This window comes from Prionailurus bengalensis, chromosome D3 (genome assembly GCF_016509475.1).
Source record: "Prionailurus bengalensis isolate Pbe53 chromosome D3, Fcat_Pben_1.1_paternal_pri, whole genome shotgun sequence".
Classification (NCBI taxonomy): domain Eukaryota; kingdom Metazoa; phylum Chordata; class Mammalia; order Carnivora; family Felidae; genus Prionailurus; species Prionailurus bengalensis.
Genome location: NC_057356.1, coordinates 56,533,274 through 56,553,318, shown reverse-complemented (window position 1 = coordinate 56,553,318; position 20,045 = coordinate 56,533,274). Strand labels below are relative to the sequence as shown.

Sequence of the window (20,045 nt, the reverse complement as noted above, 5' to 3'; positions counted from 1 at the left end):
CTCTAGGTCCAGGTAAACAAGGGAAATAAATCCAAATTGTGAAGCCAAATGAAAAAAATTGACTTTCCTTTTTGTCAAATAAAGATTAACAAGTAGACTGCTCCTGTTTGTTTTGTGAATGATATATCTAAATTATGGACAATCCAATGTCTTTGAAATGTTAATATGCATTCCAATTGACTGTGACTTTTTAAAAACAGAACCCATGCTGAAAACTGAGATTCAGAAAGTGAAATAATGGCCAATATAATCAGTTTCCAACGTTCACTTTGACAGAGATGCATAGGCTTGTATCAGAAACACCAAAACTCCCCAAGACCTCTAGAGTTGAATTCAAATCAGATCATTTCTTTTCAGTCAGTGAGGTCACTGGCATCAGTTTGAAGTCTTCAACTAAAAAACCAAGTCACAGAAGTTTGAACGACTCTTCGTTTGTACTTAACATTGTTGTGGGTTGAATTGTGTTCCCCCATCTCCAAAGATATGTTTAAATCCTAACCACTAGTACCTGGTGTTTTTTTTTTTTTTAATCTTTTAATGTTTATTTATTTTTGAGAGACAGAGAGACAGAGCATGAACGGAGGAGGGGCAGAGAGAGAGGGAGACACAGAATCCGAAGCAGGCTCCAGGCTCCGAGCTGTCAGCACAGAGCCCGACGTGGGGCTCAAACTCACAAACCACAAGATCACGACCTGAGCCGAAGCCGGACGCTTAACCGACTGAGCCACCCAGGCGGCCCCACTAGTACCTGTTAATGTGACTTTATTTATAAATAGGGTCTTTGCAGATGTAATCAAGTTAAGATGAGATCATACTGGATTAAGGTGGGTCCTAATCCACCAACTGGAGTCTTTATAAGAAAAGGTAAGTTCAGACTCACAGGAGACCATGTGAGAAGAGACCATGTGAATGTGAAGGCAGACATTAAAGTGATGCATCTACAAGGCAAAGAGCACCAAGGACTGCCAGAAACTGCCAGAAGTTTGGAAATAGGCATGAACCTTAGAACCTTCACAAGGAGCATGGTCCTGCCAGCACGTTGATTTTGGATTTACAACCTCCAGACTGTGAGAAAATAAAGTTCTGTGGTATTAAGCCACTCTGTTACACCAGAAGTGAGGTGCTGCTTTAACAAATACCTAAAAATGTTGATGTGGCTTTGGAGTTGGGTAATGACTAGAAGCTGGAAGAGTTTTCAGGCTCATGATAGAAAAGACCTACATTGCCTTGAAGAGATTGTTGGTAGAAATATGGATGTTAAAGGTGACTCTGGCAAGGACTTGGAAGGAAGGGAAAAGGATAGTAGAGCAGTGTTCTTTCGTCTTAGAGAATACATATATTGTCATGAAGAGAATTTTGCTAGAAATATTGAATATTCAATACACTCCTGATGAGGTATCAGACAAAAATGAAGAAAATATTATTGGAATCTGGAGAAAAGGTGATACTTATTGCAAAGTTAGCAGAAACTTGGCTGAATCATGTTCTACTGTTGAGTGGAAAATAGAACTTGTAAGTGATGAACTTGGATTTTTAGACAAGGAGCTTTCCAAGCAAAGTATGAAAGATGTGTTCTGGTTTTTCCTTGTTGATTATAGTAAAATGTGAGAGGAAAGAGATAAATTGAGAATGGAACTGTTAAGCAAAAAAGGAATCAGTAATTGATAATTTAGAAAATTTCCCAGCCTATCCTTGCTCTGGAGACAAAGCCATGAATGTAGCTAGAAAACTTTTGGTGGAGAGGACTGGGTGTGTGACTCATGGTTCCAATCAACTATCTCAACAGAAACCAGAAACAGAAATGGGGTTATCCAGAAAGGATCTGTGGAGAACCCCTGCATATAACTGTGGGATCCCCTTGATATCCACAGAAGACCAGCATGGTTTTTGAGAATGTTGTATCACCAGAAATACTGCCAGCTTGGACTGGATCAGACAGAGACAGGACAAAATGAAGGAAGCCTGTCAGATTTCTAGGATTCTACATGCAGGAAATGGGGTGCCCAGTGAGGGGTTCCACTTCTGAGGGCTGAGAGACCAGAGCCACCTCAAATGAGAGGGGCTGATGAAGCTTCCATTGTCGCAAGGGGCATACAAGCAACAGGGTAATTTGGAAACTCTACAAATATTTGGAAATGAAATAGCCCATATCTAAATAACCTGTGCTTCAAAGAAGAAATCACAAAGGAAATTAGAAAATATTTTAAACTCAGGGCGCCTGAGTGGGTGGCTCAGTTGGTTGATCATTCAACAGTTGATTTTGGCTCAGGTCATGATCTCAGGGTTGTGGGACTGAGTCCCAAAGACGGGCTCCATGCTGAGTGTGGAGCCTGATTGGGTCTGTCTGTCTGTCTGTCTCTCTCCCTCCCTCCTTCTGCCCCTATCTCACATGTGTGTGTGTGCTCTCTCATTCTCTAAAAAATATATAGATAGATAAATATACATTTAAACATATAGATAAATATATAAATATATATATCATTCTTTAAAATGTTTATGTAAATATAAATATATATATATATATATATATATATATATATATATTAACTGAATGAAAGTGAAATGCAACATATAAAATTTTATGAGATGCATCCAAAGCAGCATGTAGAGAAAAATTTATAGCTTTAAAATGCCTAGGTTGGCATGCCTGGATGGCTCAGTTGGTTAAGCATCCGACTTCTGCTCAAGCTATGATTTTGAGGATCATGAGTTCAAGCCACGCGTCTGGCTTTGTGCTGACAGCTCAGAGCCTGGAGCCTGTTTCGGATTCTGTGTCTCTCTCTCTCTCTCTCTGCCCCTCCCTGGCTCATGTTCTGTCTCTCTCTCTCTCTTTCAAAAATAAATATTTTAAAAAATTAAAATAAAATGCCTATGTAAGAAGAAAATCTCATGTCAATAATCTAAGTTTCCACCTTAAGAAACTTGAAAATAGGCAGTAAACTTAACAACAAAAAAGCAGAAGGAGGGAATTAATAATGATTAGAGTAGTAATTACTGAAATAGAAAACAGAAAAATAATAAAGAAATATCAATGAACCCAAAATTTTGTTCTTTGAAAATATAAGCAAAAATTGACAAACCTTTAATAGACTGACCAAGAAAAAAAGAGAGAGATTAACAAAAGCAGAGAAGAGGGGACATCACTACCAACTCTGTAATAATTTAAAAGAATATAAGGGAACACTATGAATAACTTCATGCCAACATATTACACAACATAAGTGTCATGGACAAATTACTTGAAATATACAAATTACTAAAACTGAGAAAGAAATAGAAGATGTGAATAAATGTATGAAAAGTAAATAGAGTTAATAGTAAAAAACTTTCTAACAAAGAAAAGCAAAGGCCCAGTAAATTCTATCAAACATTTAAAGAATACCAGTCTTTCACAATCTCTCCCAGAAAATAGAAGGGGCCAGTAATTACTCTGATGTCAAAGCAGACAAAGATATCACAGGAAAAGAAAGTGATCTGGAAAAGAAAACAGACCAATATCTCTAACAATATAGACACAAAGTCCTCAATAAAATATTAGCAAATTAACTTCATTAATACATAAAAAAGAATTATACACTGCGATTCAGTGTGTACCAGTGTAAACAACCTAGCAGGTTGGTTTAACATGCAAAAATTATATAGAGATTTAAATACCTCACTTTCAATAATGTTCATCAATAATAGAATGAATGGATATTGGTATAATCCTACAATATTATTAGAAATAAAAATGTATGGCATACATCTGCACAAAACAATATGAATGGATTTCACAATGTTGAAAGAAGACTGACTTTAAAAAGTACCTATTGAATTCCATTTATATACAGTAGAAGAAGAGGCAAAACCAACCTATCATGTTCAGAGTTCAGTGTAGTGGCTATCTTTCAGGACTAGAGGAGGGTGGGGACTTGAGAGCACAGGGGGTACTTCTGAAGACCGATAATATTGTTTCTTTGCTGAGTGCTGGAACAGGAGGAGGTTCCGTTTGTGAAAATTCAACAAACTGTATGTACACTTATTTACTTATAAAATCAGCATTACTAACCAATACTGTTTGGCTGTTCTGCATTCAGAGCATCAAAAAACAAAGACCAAAATGCACCATTTTTTATTATAATGCTTCATCTTATTTTCTGAGACAACTCCACCTACCTATCTGGTATCATTCTCTCCCCATCAGCTATGTATCTCTCTTTTCTTCTATCTTCAATTTTGCTTCCTACTCACATTTTACCCTTTTTCGACAAATTAGATCTCTAGTATCTTTATTTTTTTTTTAATTTTTTTTCAACATTTATTTATTTTTGGGACAGAGAGAGACAGAGCATGAACGGGGGAGGGGCAGAGAGAGAGGGAGACACAGAATCGGAAACAGGCTCCAGGCTCTGAGACATCAGCCCAGAGCCCGACGCGAGGCACGAACCCACGGACCGCGAGATCGTGACATGGCTGAAGTCGGACGCCCAACCGACTGCGCCACCCAGGCGCCCCTCTAGTATCTTTAAAAAACAGACATCTTTCAATCTTGTTGTCTAGTCCAACCAAGTGTCCTTTCTTGTCCCTTCGTGCACGACCACATTTCTCAAAGAAACTATTACCTATTTTCAGTGTCTTATCATATACTTCTTAACCCCTGGCAAGTACATTCCACAGGTAATCTCTCTCCAGCCCTTCTTCTGCCCCTCCCCTTAATAACACCATCACCTGGGGTGCCTGGGTGGCTCAGTCGGTTAAGCGCCCGACTTAGGCTCAGGTCATGATTTCATGGTTTGTGAGTTAAAGCCCCACATCCGGCTCTATGCTGACAGGCTCAGAGCCTGGAGCCTGTTTTGGATTCTGTGTCTCCCTCTCTCTCTGACCCTCCTCTGCTCCTGCTCTGTCTCTGTCTCTCAAAAATAAATAAAATGTTAAAAAAACAAAAAAACCACATTGCTTAAAAAAAAAAAAACAAAAAACCCAGCATCACCTGAATTCTCACCTCCTCCAGCTCTCTGCCCCATCTGCTAGTAACCTGTTCTCTCTCCTGAAACTCTCGCTTGACTTTTGTGATGTTTGAACCATCTGGGCTCTCCTCTTCTGAGAAGCTCCTCTTCTCTATATGTTCTTGCTCTTCCCACCCCCACACACTGGTATTTTATCATTCCCTGTTTATTTTCCCGTAAGATCTCCCTTGGCGATGTCATCCCCTTCTCTATCTTCAATCATATTTTCAGATACTAGCAAATCCTGCTAAGTTCATGTTTCCAAATGCCTGTTTTCTTTTTCTTACCTGTTTTGCCCTTTAATCCACTCTACTACGTAAGATACCTCCCCAAAGTATAATTCAGGCCTTGTCACGTGTAAACGGCCTGCACTGATTACTAAATGCATTCCAAATTCCCGAGTGGCATTTGAAACTCTCGAAACGTGACACCACTGTATCCTTCAGCCTAGGTTCCAGCCAACTAAGATGCTGGGCTAATTCCCCAGCATGCCCTGAACTTCCCATTGCGGTGCTCTGCCTCTGGCCACCCCTCTAAGTCAACATTTTAGTCGTTAGACAAGACTCAGCTTGAGTAACGGCTTCTATGAGAAAATTATTCTCACTCTTCTGCTCCGTGATGGCCCTGCACGCCCTTGCCCACGACGGCAGGGTCGATTCTCCGCTTTGCACCCTCGCCAAGCCTGGGCTGAGCCCTTCCCCTCCGTCCCCACGCACTCCACCCCGAACTGTCCAGAACTGGCACTGAAGGCAGGCGTTTGTGGTGTACGAATGTGGTCGCGTCTTCCTCTTCCCTAAATGTACAGATGGAAGGTTCTATTTTTATATCTTTGGAGATAAAGCTCTCTCTCTTCCTGTATTTTTCTTCTCTCCGTCGCCTGTCAACCATTTTGAAGCGGGGCTGTGGGGGACCAGGTCCCCCGCAGAGACGCACTCCTCCCGGCCTCGCACCCCTCTTCCCAAGCCTCCGCGCGGCGCGCCCGCCACCGAGCTGCAAACATGCAGTCCTCCCGGCTTCCTAGAGGGGTGCGCCCAATCCCACTTCCGGCGCGCGCCGCCCGAGGCCGTTCTGCTCCCGCCTTGGGGTCTGTCCCGCAGCCCGCCGAGCGAAGGGTGAGTGAGGCGGTCCGGCAGCGCGGCCCCGGGTGCTTCCCAAACCGCCCCCGTCCGGCCTCTGCCCTCCCCGCCGCTTTGCCTCAGCCTGGCCGTGACACAGGCAGAGCCTGCGGCCGTATCAGATGGTCGCCCCACCTCGACGCTTCCGTCCGTCCGCGCATCCGTCAGTCGGGCCATTTCTTCACGCATTTGTTCGTTTGCCTGCCCATCCACCCGCCCTAGTGCCCTTTGACTTCACAAGCACTTACCGTGCTCCGCCGTGTGCCAGGCCACGGGTTGAGGAGTCGGAGATAAACTGATGGAATCTTTCCTCCCACTTCTCATGCGGCCAGAGCTCGCTCTTGAGTCAGATCTCAGCTGACCGTCTTGACTTCCCCAGTCTAGGTTAGATAGATTCTTTGTCAGTCACCTTCAGAGCCCTTTCTACTTTCCCCTTTGTAATTCTTATCACGTAATTATGCGTCCTTTCTGTTTAACGTCTGCCTCCCTACTAAAAATTTAAGTTCTGTAATGGCAAGGACACGGTCTTATTTATAATTCTTTGCTCAGTGCCTAGCGCAGTGCCTGCACAAAGTAAGCATTCTGTATTGTTGAAGAAATGTGTGGGACAACACAGACCTCCTGGAAGGGGCCGTTGGTTTGGTGGAGAAGGCAGATGTGAAAAGGCAGTTCAACAGAGTACATATCTAAGAGTATGGACTCTGGAGTCAGACCGTTTTGTTTCAGAAAAGTCCAGATTTCATCACTTCCAAACCATGTGACCTGAGACAAATTAAGTAACATCAGTTTCTGTTCAGTTAAACAGTAGAATCTAGACCATAAAGGGCTGTGAAGATGAAATGAACAGGTAGACAGTGCTTGATTCTACAATAAAAACTCAGTGTTTTCTGTTACCATATAGTAAGCAAACAATGCAGATACATTATAATAACAGCCATGCTGTAACAAGCAGTTTTGTCCAAAAGTGCCCTGGAGGTCCTTGAGTTGCTTGGACTAAGAGCTAGCTTGGACCAGGATCTCTCCTCCCAGAGGGAAGGGCCCTATCTAAGCTTCCAGCCCTCTCCATAGGGGTTCCCTAGACAACTCTGTCAACACTGGCACTTAATAAACATAGGTCAACCAAACAGTGGACCTATGGCCCCCAATGACAAGGCTGCTTTCTTAACATTGACACTGAGAAGTTAGAAGGAGCTCTTCCCTGAAACAGCAGCAACTCTCTCCAGAATTCCCTTTTGTGGGATGATGGAAGAATCCCAGGACCTGTGCTCATTTTACTGACCCCTAGCTGGTAAGTTTCCCCAATAAAACCTATTCTATATCCCACGCCTTGTGATGTGGAATTTGCCTTTCCCTTGTGCCATATCTACCATGCATTGAGAACCTGCTATGGGCCAAGTGTTTTAAAATTTAAGTTTTATTATTATTTAGGCATGGTGAGGCCAACAGATCTGGAGATGATTGCCATTGCAAAGATAGTGTGTTACTCATGGTTTCCAAGAGGAGGGGTCATGCCATGCCCCACATGGTCACACATGGTGAAATCACAGGATCAGTCAGGAGGCCAGGTGAGGGGAAAGTGGGCAGGAGCCTGTATCGTGGTTTCTGTGGGAAGGAATGGGTGAGGCAGGGTAAACAGGTTTGGGATTGGCTAGTTTGAATAGTTTCATTGTGCTCTGAAGCATAGGGCTTGTGCCTGATTTTCTGGCATCTGACCCTGGGTGATTAGGGCAGGGGAATGGTGGCCCTGGATGAGAAATCCCAGTACAGGAGGTGGTGGGGTGTGGGCTCTGGGTTGGTTTGCATATGAAAAGCACCCTGTAGGTGAGTTTATTATCTCTAGGAATCTGCTAGCTCTGGGAAGGACAGTCCTTCCAGTGAAAGCAAGGCCCAGATGTCAAAACGCCAGAATAAAAAGATACGCTTAATACATCAAGCACTACTCTAGATGTCTGTTACTTCCAATTCTTATAGTAACACTGCAATGAAAGTATTATTAACTCCATTTTTAGGAGAGAAAATGGAATCTTAGAAAGGTTTGGTTGGTGACTGCTGTCACACAACTAGTAAGAGGCTGTGCTGTGATTCCAAACTGCTGTGTCACTTGACTCCAAAGCTGGTGTTTTTCCTGTGAGCTGTCATCTCCCTGCACTATGAGAAGTGCCATGGAAACATTTTTCAGTCCTTGTTGGGCATTTGACAATGTTGACCACTGCCTCTTTGAAACTTTTTTTTTTTAACAATAGTAGTCATTTATATATATATATATGAATATATATGAATATATATGAATATATATATGAATATATATATATGAATATATATGAGTATATATATATGAATATATATATGAGTATATATATGAATATATATGAATATATATGAGTATATATATAAATATATGTATATATATTCATATATATAAATATATATGTATATATTCATATATATACATATATAAATATATATGTACATATATTCATATATATCCGTATATATTCGTATATATGAATATATATGAATATATACGGATATATATGGATATATATATGAATATATATGGATATATATGAATATATATATGGATATATATATGAATATATATGGATATATATGAATATATATATGGATATATATACATATACATATTCTGTACTGTGCATTGGATTGAGTGATAGTGATAAAATGGTGAGCAAAAATGTTGATGTAACTTACAGTTTTAATCGTGGAGAAGATAGGCATTAACCCAATAGTCCCACTAAAGCATATAAATTGACAAAATGAGAGAAGTGCTCTGAGGGAAAGGATCAAAATTCTCTTTAACTGTATCTCTTATGCCTCCTTGACTAACCCAACCCTGCCTGCACATCTGAATTACTTGCAGAATGTTTTACAAATATAAAGCCCCACGTAGGAGGTTCTGACTCAGGCTGGGGGTCCATCTCGGGCATCTGTAAATGAGATGAGTATAATCAAAGAGATTGGCTAAAGGTTTTGTTTTTGCTTCTGTTTTTGCTTTTTAAAAAAACTGGTCAGAGGAACAGGATCAGATTTGCAATTTGAAAAGGTTGTCTGGTTACAGTATAAGCATACTGTGTGTTACTGTATAGTGTGAGAGGATGGTTGTTGGCATGAAGATCGTGGTGGCAGAGATGGGGAGGGGCAGATTCTGGAGATAGGCAATAAAATCAAGAGGGCTTAATTTGCATTAAATACGGGAAGGAGGTGTTAGGGATGCTTTCAGGTTTCTAGAAGTGCAGCCAGGTGGATGTTCCTACTTCCTGAGAGGGGGCCACTGGGAGAGGAGCAGATTTGGAGTGGGAGGAATCATCAATTGGTCATGAATGTGCTGTCTGAGGTCCTTTTGAGAAATTCAAGAGGCATTATGGGAGTGAGAAACTGAATAAATAGGGCTGGTGCTCAGCTGAGAGATCCAGAGTAGAGATGCCTGGGAGACAGTGAAAACAGTGGTAGACTTAAGGGCTAACCTATGGAACTCTGTGTAGAGGAGCATAATATTTATAACAGAAATTTAATAGTATCACAAACATATTGAAATTAAGGGGCAAGATCCATGACTTAGACCAGTGGTCATTAAGTAAAGGATGCAACCCTTGGTAAATGCTATGTACACAGTGATGCACAGATCTGATGATGCATTGCTAGGGGATTTTTTAAATGTTAATCGTCACATGGTAAGAACTAAACAAATGTGTTTAGTATTTTTCAAATACTAAAAAAATTAACAGGAAAAATATTCCTGAGTTTCTCTGTTTAGGTGTATATGGAAAAAACACAGTTTAGGAACGCTGCTTTGTAGGTATCTCAGACTGAATTTTGTCATAAATAGCTCAAGAAATGATGATACCACCATCATTTCAGTCACCAGCACCAGCCAAAAATCCAAGTTCTTGACTCCTTTTTCTTCCAAACCCTTATCCAGTGTGTGTCTAATTCCTGTCAAATCTGTCTTTACCTTTGGCTCCCATAGCTCGGGCCCTCCTTGCCCAAGTGGTGGCAACAGACCCCTTTCTGTCTCTTCTCTGTACTCCTTCTCGAGTGGGCAGACAGACGCTCCAGCCATCCCCGTGGCTGTGGGGATCAAATTCAAACTCTGCAATGCAACCTGTCAGACCATAGGTATCTCCTTTCTCACTATTTCTTAACTATGCCCCAGGCTTTCTGGCTGTGTTTTTGTTTTTGTTTTTTTACCGTGGCTTCACATCAGAAGCATTTGGGGGCACTTATTGAAACCTTACCCACAGAGATTCTGACTCAGGAAGTCTGTTGTGGGGTCCATGCTCCATGGCTGATTCTGAGCCAGAGGAGACAACCACTAGTCTGGCCTTCCTAAAACACCTGCAGTTTCCTCAGTGGGCCATATCTTCTACCGACTGTTGTCTTCTCCTGAATGACCTTTCTTTACATTTTCACCTGGCTTACTCTTATCAGACTGCTGACATGTCTCTCCCAGGCAGGCAGGTCTTCCTGGTCTTAGTTGTCTTTCTCTGTGCTACCTTGCCTGCTTCCCTCTATCCTTGGATTTTCCACACTGTATTTCCTGGTTTCCCTGTTGCTCTCCCACACTATGGAGTCTTTGAGGACACACCTTTTACTCCTGAGAATCCTGTTCACTACACTGCCTAGCACACAGCTCAAGTATTTGTCGAAATAATGGATGAAGGAATTCATTCCTCTTTTCTTTGTACTGTCTTAGAAACTGTGACTTAAAGTCAAGAATTTTTCCTTGTTTGTACGTTCACTCTGGCCATTCTCCATGGCCCTTTCTTAACATTTTTTAAATCACTTAAATAGTACCAACCATGATTGTCTTGGGTTAACCCCTATCTGTAATAAAAAAACAAGTACTTTAGAGTTGGGCAATCCTAAGTTCATATCTTGACTTTGCTATGTACCAGGTTGGGGCCTTGGGTATATTACTTAACTTTTATTTCTTTATTTTATTTGAGAGAGAGGGAGAGAGAGAGAGCAGGGGAGAGGGGCACAGGGAGAGAGAGAGAGAGAGAGAGAGAGAATCTTAAGCAGGCCCTGTGCTCAGTGTGGAGCCTGATGCAGGGCTTGATCCCAAGACCCTGGGATCATGACCCAAGCCGAAATCAAGAGTTGAATACTCAACCAACTGAGCCACCCAGTCGCTCCTAAATTGCTTAACTTTTAAAAATCTCAGTTTCCTCATCAGTAAAATGGGGATGATAATACTTATCACATAGTATTATTGTTAAACCCCAATAAAATAGTATCTGTAAAGTGCCCCGCCCATGAAAGGTAGATTTTTTTAAATGTTTATTTATTTATTTTTTGAGAGAGAGAGAGAGCGCGCAAGCTGGGGGAAGGAGGGTGGGCAGAGGGAGAGGGAGAGAGAAATCCCAAGCAGGCTCTGTGCTTTCAGCTCAGAGCTTGATGCAGGGCTGGAACTCACGAACTGTGAAATCATGACCTGAGCCAAAGTCAAGAGTCGGAAGCTTAACCGACTGAGCCACCCAGGTGCCCCTATTTTTTTTTTAATTTTTTAATGTTTATTTATTTTTAAGAGAGAATGAGACCGACAGAGCACGAGCAGGAGAGGGGCAGAGAGAAGAGGGAGACAGAATCTGAAGCAGGCACCAGGTTCTGAGCTGTCAGCACAGCTGTCAACACAGCTCAACCCTACAAACTGAGATCATGACCTGAGCCGAAGTCAGACACTTAATTGCTTAATCGAATGAGCCACCCAGGTGCCCCAATAGGTGTTTATTAAGTGCAAATTCCCTTCTTTGGGGGAGACCCCACGGCTAATAGAGCTCAATACTCTTGTTGGAGAATCTGGTTCTCTTGCTTATGGGCTACCTGTCTTTTTGGTCAGCTTATGCTTCTCAGTAGCCTCATTTAGAAATGAGCACATTATGATTGTCCTTAATAGAATTATTAGGGAAATTAAATAAATTTATGTTAAATACCCAGCTAATGTTTGGCATCTAGTAAGTACTCAATAAAATGGTGATTATTATTCTAAGAAGTAATAATATACCACAGTGTTTTTCCTGCTTTCCATGATCTAAGAGGACTGTTATCCCCAATGTTAACCCTAGCATTATTTCCAAAGGCTGAGTTGATTTTGGTGATTCTTAAATTTTCTATTTCATGTCTTGAAAAAATCCTGAATCACCATTAATGTATTGTTTATTTATTTGTATTATTTATTTTATTTTTATGTTTTAAGTAGGCTCCATGTCCAACATGGTATTCAAACTCATGACCCTGAGATCAAGAGTTGCACGCTCTACTAACTGAGCCAGCCAGGCATCCCTGTATTGTTTATATGGAAACTCCCTTATAGTCACTTTTCATTACTACGCTGTCTGGCAACTGGTCTTCAAAATCCTGTATTTGTATTCTAAACACATTTTTTCCACATTGTCCATCTCAGGAGCTCTGAAGAATCAGAATTCTTAGACACAGACTTTCATTCCCTCCCTGCCTCAACTGAGCAGCATTTTCAGACTGTCTCTGCCAAGAATGTCAGGAAAAACTGCAGCCTTGGCCTACCATGCTTCGAAAGAACAAGAAGGACTTATAGTTGTGAAGGTTGAAGAAGAGAATTATGTTTGTGGGCAGGACTTTGGCCTTCAGGGAGACACCTGTGGCCTGGAGACCTTCCGCCAGCAGTTCAGGCACTTTGGTTACTCTGACTCCTCTGGGCCCCGGGAGGCTCTGAACCGGCTCTGGGAGCTTTGCCATCAGTGGCTGAGGCCCGAGGTGAACTCCAAGGAGCAGATCCTGGAGCTGCTGGTGCTGGAGCAGTTCCTGGCCATCCTGCCTGAGGAGCTGCAGGCCTGGCTGCGAGAGCACCGGCCCGAGAACGGAGAGCAAGCCGTGACTATGCTGGAGGAGCTGGAGAAAGAACTTGATGAACCAAGGCAACAGGTAAGAAGTAGGTGTTTTTGTTTGTTAGTTTTACCTTTTATAAGTTAATAGTTACATAAGTTATGAGTGGCCTTGACGTGGCTATCAGAAAGTTACAAACTTTTTGTCTTTGGGTTATTATTTGTCTACTGGGGCCAAGGCACCAGGGCTTTTAGTCCTGTTGTTTTCTTTCTAATCACCTGGATGAGTTTCTGACTCCAGCTGCCTTGTCCCTTTGTTCTAGGGGTTTTTTTTGGTTGTTGTTTTGTTTTTTCTTCTGTATCCTCAAAATCATAGTGCTGGTACTTGATTACTCCTAGGACACGGCTCATGGCCAAGGAATGATCTGGAAGGAAATGACATCCATAGGAGCACTGAAGTCTCTGAGTATACAGCTCCAGCCCTTGGAGAACCAGTGCAAGAGTGAGACTCAAGAGTCCCAGGCTTCCCACGAGGGAGGTGAGGAGTCACAGTCCATTGGGGCTGAGGATGATGGTGGGGCTATCATCTGTGGCATAGTGCATTTTCTTAATGACATTCATTTGTGGCTTCATTAAGTCTAGTGGAAAGGTCCCCTCTGTGCCTTGAAATATTCTTCCATTGGCTCTGCCTAGAATCTGAAATTCCAATATAATTTCTAACTTTGGGTGAAGAATTAAGGTCTCTAATAAAATTCTCTAACACCTGTAACATTCAAAGACCAATATACTCTTTTTTTTTTTTTTTTTTAATGATCCACTGGCAAGGCAGTCTCTAAGGTGGAGATGAATAGTGTATCAGTAATAGAAACTACATAGCAGCTTGAACAGGGAAAGTTGAATGTTAAGAATTATTGACTATAGGGGTGCCTGAGTGGCTCATTGGTTAAGCATCTGACTCTTGACTTCAGCTTAGGTCATGAGCTCACAGTCCGAGAGTTCGAGCCCCACATTGGGCTCTGTGCTAACAGTGTCGAGCCTGCTTGGGATTCTCTATCTCTCTCTGCCCCTCCTTTGCATGCACTCTCTCTCTCAAAATAAATAAATAAACTTAAAAAAGTTGAAAAAAAGAATTATTGACTATAATGGGGTTAATTACTAAGTGGTAAAAAAAAAAAAAGTCTAAATAATACGGGAATAACACATATAGGGAATCTTTAGGGCTGAGGCACAGCATCCAAGGAAGGAACAAATCTGTGACAGAGTACCACATCTTCCTCCTGCCCTGTCAGAGCTGAGATCCAGATCTTGTTGGAGAAGACACAGCTGTGGTCCACTGGATGGCTGGATGGACATGTTCAATGAAGTGCTGTGCTGCCAGAACTTTCTGGGAAGCTGCACTTTAGGGTACCAAGGGAAGCCATTCATGAGGTGCAGGGAGAGGGTGTGTGTGCTGTGGTAGCCACCCTCTGGGGTGCCGAGAGCCCTTGTGGAGAGGTGCCGTGACACCAGACTTGCTGGGAAGCCACCCAGAGGGATGGCACCTCTGGGACTAATTGGTGTTGAGCAGGTGCTGCAGGAACAAACAGAGCACAACAGCACCAGGAAGAAAAGCCCCTTCCTTCTCCAGTGTCCTTCCATCTCAAACTCTACTGTTGAAGCTTTATGACCTTACAGCCTTGGTTATAATCTTTCCATAGGTTCTTCACAAGCCTAACAGTATGTCTTGCCAGAAGAAGAGCCTGAGATGTGGAGATTTGGGTACATGTGATTTAAAGGAGGGTTTGCTCTTCAGTAGAAGTCTGTAATGGAGTGAGAGAAACAGGGTTATGATGTGGTCTTGGGTAAAACCTAGCCTTGGCTTAATCTCTGGGGGTTTGGGTTACCCTCCCCTCCTCCAGCATAACTGCAGTGCTGAGCTGTCCCTTCTTAAGGCAGTGGGTGTGGGGCAGTGAGGGTGGAAATAACATCCTGGGCCAGGTGGTTCTCATCAGCCAGGGCAACTTTCCAGAGAAGAGGGCAACTGGGTGGTTAGGAGCCAACACTCAACAGCAGCTGGGCAAGGAGGCACCCTATAAGTAAAGCGGGTCTGGGTGGGCAGTGGAGCATCATCTACATAACATGAAAGCTAAAAGCATGTTTGTCAATGTGCAATTAAAGACCACATCCCTAGTTAAAAGGCTTTTAGACCACATAGGCCACACTGAACAGGTAGGGAAATAGCAGAAGGGACTTAGGGGAAAACGGCAAGCCTTGATGTTGAGCGTCTTTGAATCTGGCTCTTAAATTATGAATTCTGTGGCCTTACATAGGTTATGTTGCCTCTCTGAGCCTTAGTTTCCTGGTCTGTAAACTGTATTTAAGGTTAGAAGACTTTTGGTTTATAGCTATTTATTAGTGAATTATCATTTAATTTGTTGATTGGCCATTTGTATTTTTTTCTCTGTGTCCTTTGTCTACTTTTCTTTTTAAGCGTTCATTTATTTTTGAGAGAGAGACAGAGAGCAAGGGAGGGGCAGAGAGAGAGAGAGGGAGACAGAGAATTTGAAGCAGGCTCAGGCTCGAGCCTGAGGCAGGGCTCGAACTCACGATCCATGAAATCTTGACCTGAGCCGAAGTTGGATGCTTAACCGACTGAGCCACCCAGGCACCCCAGAGGTTAGAGGACTTTTGGGAGGATGAAAGTAACTGAGCAGTTTTTTAGATTTTCACCCTCAAAATAATTCAAGTTGCCTCAGCCATTATCTAGTAGTCTCCTTCTGAGCTACTAGAAATCTCGAAATGAGAGGGGCTTGTTGTGTGAGAGCTGAAAGTTTGGCTCCAGGAAATCACAGCTGTCTCTTGTTTCCATCTACCTTTGACCATTTACACATGAAAAAGTGAACATATAAGACTTCTACCTGATCCTAGAGTATTCCTTTTCTCATGCTCTGTATGTCTTATTCTATTTGCTTATAATCGTTTGATCTACTTAGAACCTACCAGAATCTGCAATTAACTTAACGCATTCTAGTTCCTGCTCATCTACCTCTGCTCAGTTCTGACCCTGAATGCATTTCCTAATCGTATATCCTGCTGTCCTGTTTTTCTAGGAGCACCATTTATTTAAGAGTCTTAGACCTCTCTCTTCTTCCTGAGCACTCCCTATCACTTCTTTTCCTTTCCCTCATTACCAAAAAAAATGCCTCTTCTCTTCTAACCCAGGATTGTCTCCTAGCTTCCTGGTTTCTCACTGCTACTCCTATGTATCACTGTCTCCTCTAACTGATGTGTTTCCCTGCTCACCGTCCCTCTCCAGTGCTGACTCTTTTTTGTCCCCATTGCTTTCTGAGGGTGCCACCTCTCACTACCCCAGGCCACTTCTCAAAATTCTGGATTGGGAAGCTAGTTCTTAAGAGTTTTCCTATTTTGTTTGGTTATTTTCTATTCTGGTTATAATAGATTCCTTTCTTTTGACATGGGGATCAAATGACACTAGTATTTTTCTCTTCACATATTTAGATGGCAAGCTGGTGGGTGATGAAGTATTAACAACAAAGCAAGAAATTTTTGAATGTGTAGCATCAGCAGCCATGATATCCCCAGGAAGACTCCCTGGGGAAACTCCTTCAGGACAGATAGTTGAAGAAGCTTTGGGAGGCCTGCACATCTTTGAGAAGCCAAAAGGAACAGTTGCAAGGAACAAAATGAGTCAGCTCCCTTCTCAGGAAAGACATCTTAGTCTGGCGGTCTTCAACAAGAAAATCTCCACAGAAGAGAGTGTCCTTGGATGTAACGAAAGTGAAAGGACTCTCAGTGTGAACTCAAATGTTGTAACACGACAGAGAGTTCACGCTGGGGGAAAGGTCTACGAGTGCTTGGACTGTGGGAAAGCCTTTTGCCAGAGCTCAAAGCTGATTAGACATCAGAGAATTCATACTGGGGAGAGGCCTTATGCATGTAAAGAGTGTGGCAAAGCTTTTAGTTTGAGTTCAGACCTTGTTAGACATCAGAGAATTCATAGTGGTGAAAAACCCTATGAATGCTGTGAATGTGGAAAAGCTTTCAGGGGCAGCTCAGAGCTCATTAGGCATCGGAGAATTCACACTGGAGAGAAGCCTTATGAATGTGGTGAATGTGGGAAAGCCTTCAGCCGGAGCTCAGCCCTCATTCAGCATAAGAAAATTCACACTGGAGACAAAGGTTATGAATGTACTGAATGTGGTAAGGCTTTTGGTAGAAGCTCTATCCTTATTGAACATCAAAGAATTCATACTGGAGAAAAACCTTATGAATGTAATGAATGTGGAAAATCCTTCAATCAGAGCTCAGCCCTCACACAGCACCAGAGAATCCATACTGGGGAAAAGCCTTACGAATGTAATGAATGTAGGAAAACATTTAGGCATAGGTCAGGCCTTATGCAGCACCAGAGAACTCACACCAGAGTTTAAGTCTTGGGTAAGAGTTGTATACTTGTGTCATACTAGGGATTCGCTTTGGGGTGAGACTGCACGAAAGTTAGACGTTTCCTAAGAGCAGAGTTTCTGTCCTTCCTGTCTGAGTCAGTACTTACTGTACGAGCAGATCCACACAAATATGGTTGTTGACGTGTTGAATGAGCACTTACACAGTAAGGCCAGGATTGGGGCAGAGATCCTGAAAGAGCTTCTTACATGATGGACTGAAAGGTGGTGCTTTCAATGGCAAGGATCTCTGCCCAGCAAGAACATCGTGCATTTGGAAGTTGGAGGCATGTGCTGAGAGTCATTCAGTTCTCTGAGGTGTTGAATTGTGAGGTTGTGAAATGTTGAATTCTGTCCTGGATCAGTTTATAGCTCATTCTGCCCCCTTGCCAGTTCTCTCCTCAGCCCTGAGCTTCCAGAGGTCAGTTGAGGTTTGTTTATTTATTGAGCACCTGCTATGTGCCAGCCATTGGGGGCAGACATGGCCATTGCCCTCCCAGAGTTACGGGCTAATGGGATACATATATATTTATTAAACAGGTAATTACAGTAAAGTGTGATAAGTTCTTTGGTAGGATAAATCTTGGATTCTGTCAAAATACAAGGGGGGCACCTAACCTGGTTTAGGAGTCACTTAAGCTTCCTGGAGGTGATGAAATCTCTGTTGAGGAATAAAGGGTGTGTACAAATTAGATCAAGGCAAGAGGGAAGAGAACATTATAGGCAAAGGTTATAGCACATACAGAGGTATGGAGAGAGGATCTATAGAGGTCTCTTGATCAGGATTCCTTTCAAGCAGGAATTTCTTCTCGTAGACCCTGGTTCAGAGGACATGTGTTGATTCCTCTCTTTCTGTTTATAATCACAGATTTGGGTAGCCTATCCCGGACCCAGAGTGACCTAAGAGACCTTGAGGTACTCGGAACAGTCAGTGTGATGGTAGACTTTGGCGCATTGTATGGAAAAAGGCATGTATGTACACCACGGAAAGAAGACATATTGGAGGCTAGAGGGACAGTGTTGGTGTTCTGTGCCCCTAGGGCTCAGGAAATGGGAAGCTCACAGAAGCATAGGAGTGAGAGGTCTGCCTTCCCAAGGTCTACTATTCCTCATTTCCTGTCCCCTCCCCTTATCACCAGCTAGAAGATACTAAGTTACTTGAAGGCAATGAATCCTTATTGAATTACCCCCTTAGATTCCTCAAAATTCTACTTCTCTGTTGATTTTTATTTTGGCAGTTTTAATTAACCCACCATTAATTGCTGAAGGCAATTCCTATGTAAGAGAAAGTTTGATTTCTCTTTTAAGATGTCCTGATTTCCCTTCCAGATACTGTTACTTCTGAAGACTTGGTGATCAAATCTGTTATGGGTAATAGGGGAGGTGAAATTGGGGGAGGGGGTCAGTCTACATGTCCACAGGTTGGGGGATTGTCATTGAATGAGGTCAATCAGAAGTCTAGAGAGACCCTTAAAATGGATGAAGTTGCCCTTTCCTATAGGTGACAATCAGATGATTTCATGTTAATTTTATTTAATAGTTTTTTTCCCCTGGGTTGTGAATTAATTATAAATGTTGGTAATACAGAAAATGAGAAAGTAGAAATCACTTCAGTCCCACCACCTACAGAAACGTTAACATTTTGGAGTACTTTCTAGTTGTCTTCCCCCAACTCTAGTATTGGTAAAAATCTTGCTTGGTAAATCATTTTTAGTAATTGATTTTAACGTTTATACTTTTGAGTATATACTTAAACTGTTTAGTGTTAGAATGTAATGCAAGATGTATTGTAATAAAATTTGAATTTTAAGCCCTGCTTTGAAATGATTTGTTCTGGAATAGGGAGCATGGTGACATGAGTGGAGGTATGCTGGGTGAGGGGGTTGTGGCAAGAAGTCAAGGAATTGGCTTCTTAACTCTTCTTTCCTGGGCCAAAAGGTGTCTGGAAACTGATAGCTATCCCCTGGGGCTGCACTTCACCAGGTGAAGCCACAAAAGTTAGGGGACAGCTGGTTGAAAAACTTTGGGAACCAGAGCAAGTAGCCTCTTTAAACACACATACACATTGCGTCCACCAGAATCACTTAAGGAGCAGGAGTCTGGGAGACTGCCCAGGGCTTCCCCTCCTCTCTCAGCAGGTCCTTAGAAGAAACCTGTGCAGAAAAACCCCATGACCCTTTAGATTTGTGATCATTAGCACCAGCCAACAAGACAGCTGCTGAGGATAGGGTTACTGAGTAACAATGTCTGACCCATCAGAAAGCAAGGGGTGGGTGGGTATCAGTGAGGTCTGCCCATTGAGCTCACCCTTTCTTTTAGCAGAAATGCTCTCCAGGTCAGTTTCTTCTGCATGGGAAATAATTCTAATTGGCAATCTCCCTTACTTTGAGGATTCATTCAATGGGGCAAGAGAAACAAAGATTCATGGGGGAGCTTGGAGAGACCAAGGTCAGATTTGCTTAAATTTCCAATCCTCAGCTGGACAGTTAATTGCAGTCTATGGAAATGAGGGAGAAGGCGAAAGGTAGGAAACTAAGCATCTTGCCTAAATTGCACATCTTTTAAAATCCGTGTATCTGCAAGACCCATTTAAGGTAAACATTACTCCCCTGGAGAGCCTCTATACCAAAATATATAAGAGGACCCTGAGCACAATTTATTTACTCTTTTTCTGGGAAGGCT

The 20,045-nt window shown here is 42.4% G+C and overlaps 2 protein-coding genes across 4 annotated transcripts in view; one reads left to right on the top strand and one right to left on the bottom strand.

Moving 5' to 3' along the window:
- ZNF397 (zinc finger protein 397) overlaps positions 1-20,045 on the bottom strand; it is a 46,832-nt gene that overhangs the window by 16,893 nt on the left and 9,894 nt on the right. The window contains exon 1 of one of the 2 annotated variants that reach the window (XM_043558597.1): positions 6,349-6,457. The exons of the other annotated variant lie outside the window; for it this stretch is intronic. The gene's annotated coding sequence lies outside the window, so the exon portion shown is untranslated. Of the gene's footprint in view, positions 1-6,348; positions 6,458-20,045 lie in introns of those variants that run through there. 2 annotated transcript variants of the gene reach the window in all.
- ZSCAN30 (zinc finger and SCAN domain containing 30) lies at positions 6,033-19,173 on the top strand. 2 transcript variants are annotated; one of them, XM_043558601.1, is made up of 4 exons: positions 6,033-6,097; positions 12,525-13,021; positions 13,321-13,459; positions 16,420-19,173. In XM_043558601.1, exons 2-4 carry the CDS (start codon positions 12,614-12,616, stop codon positions 17,349-17,351), a joined length of 1,479 nt encoding a protein of 492 aa, XP_043414536.1. In that variant the 5' UTR covers positions 6,033-6,097; positions 12,525-12,613; the 3' UTR covers positions 17,352-19,173. The 2 variants fall into 2 exon arrangements, with proteins under 2 accessions (XP_043414536.1, XP_043414535.1); XM_043558600.1 differs by lacking the exon at positions 6,033-6,097 and adding an exon at positions 6,854-7,388.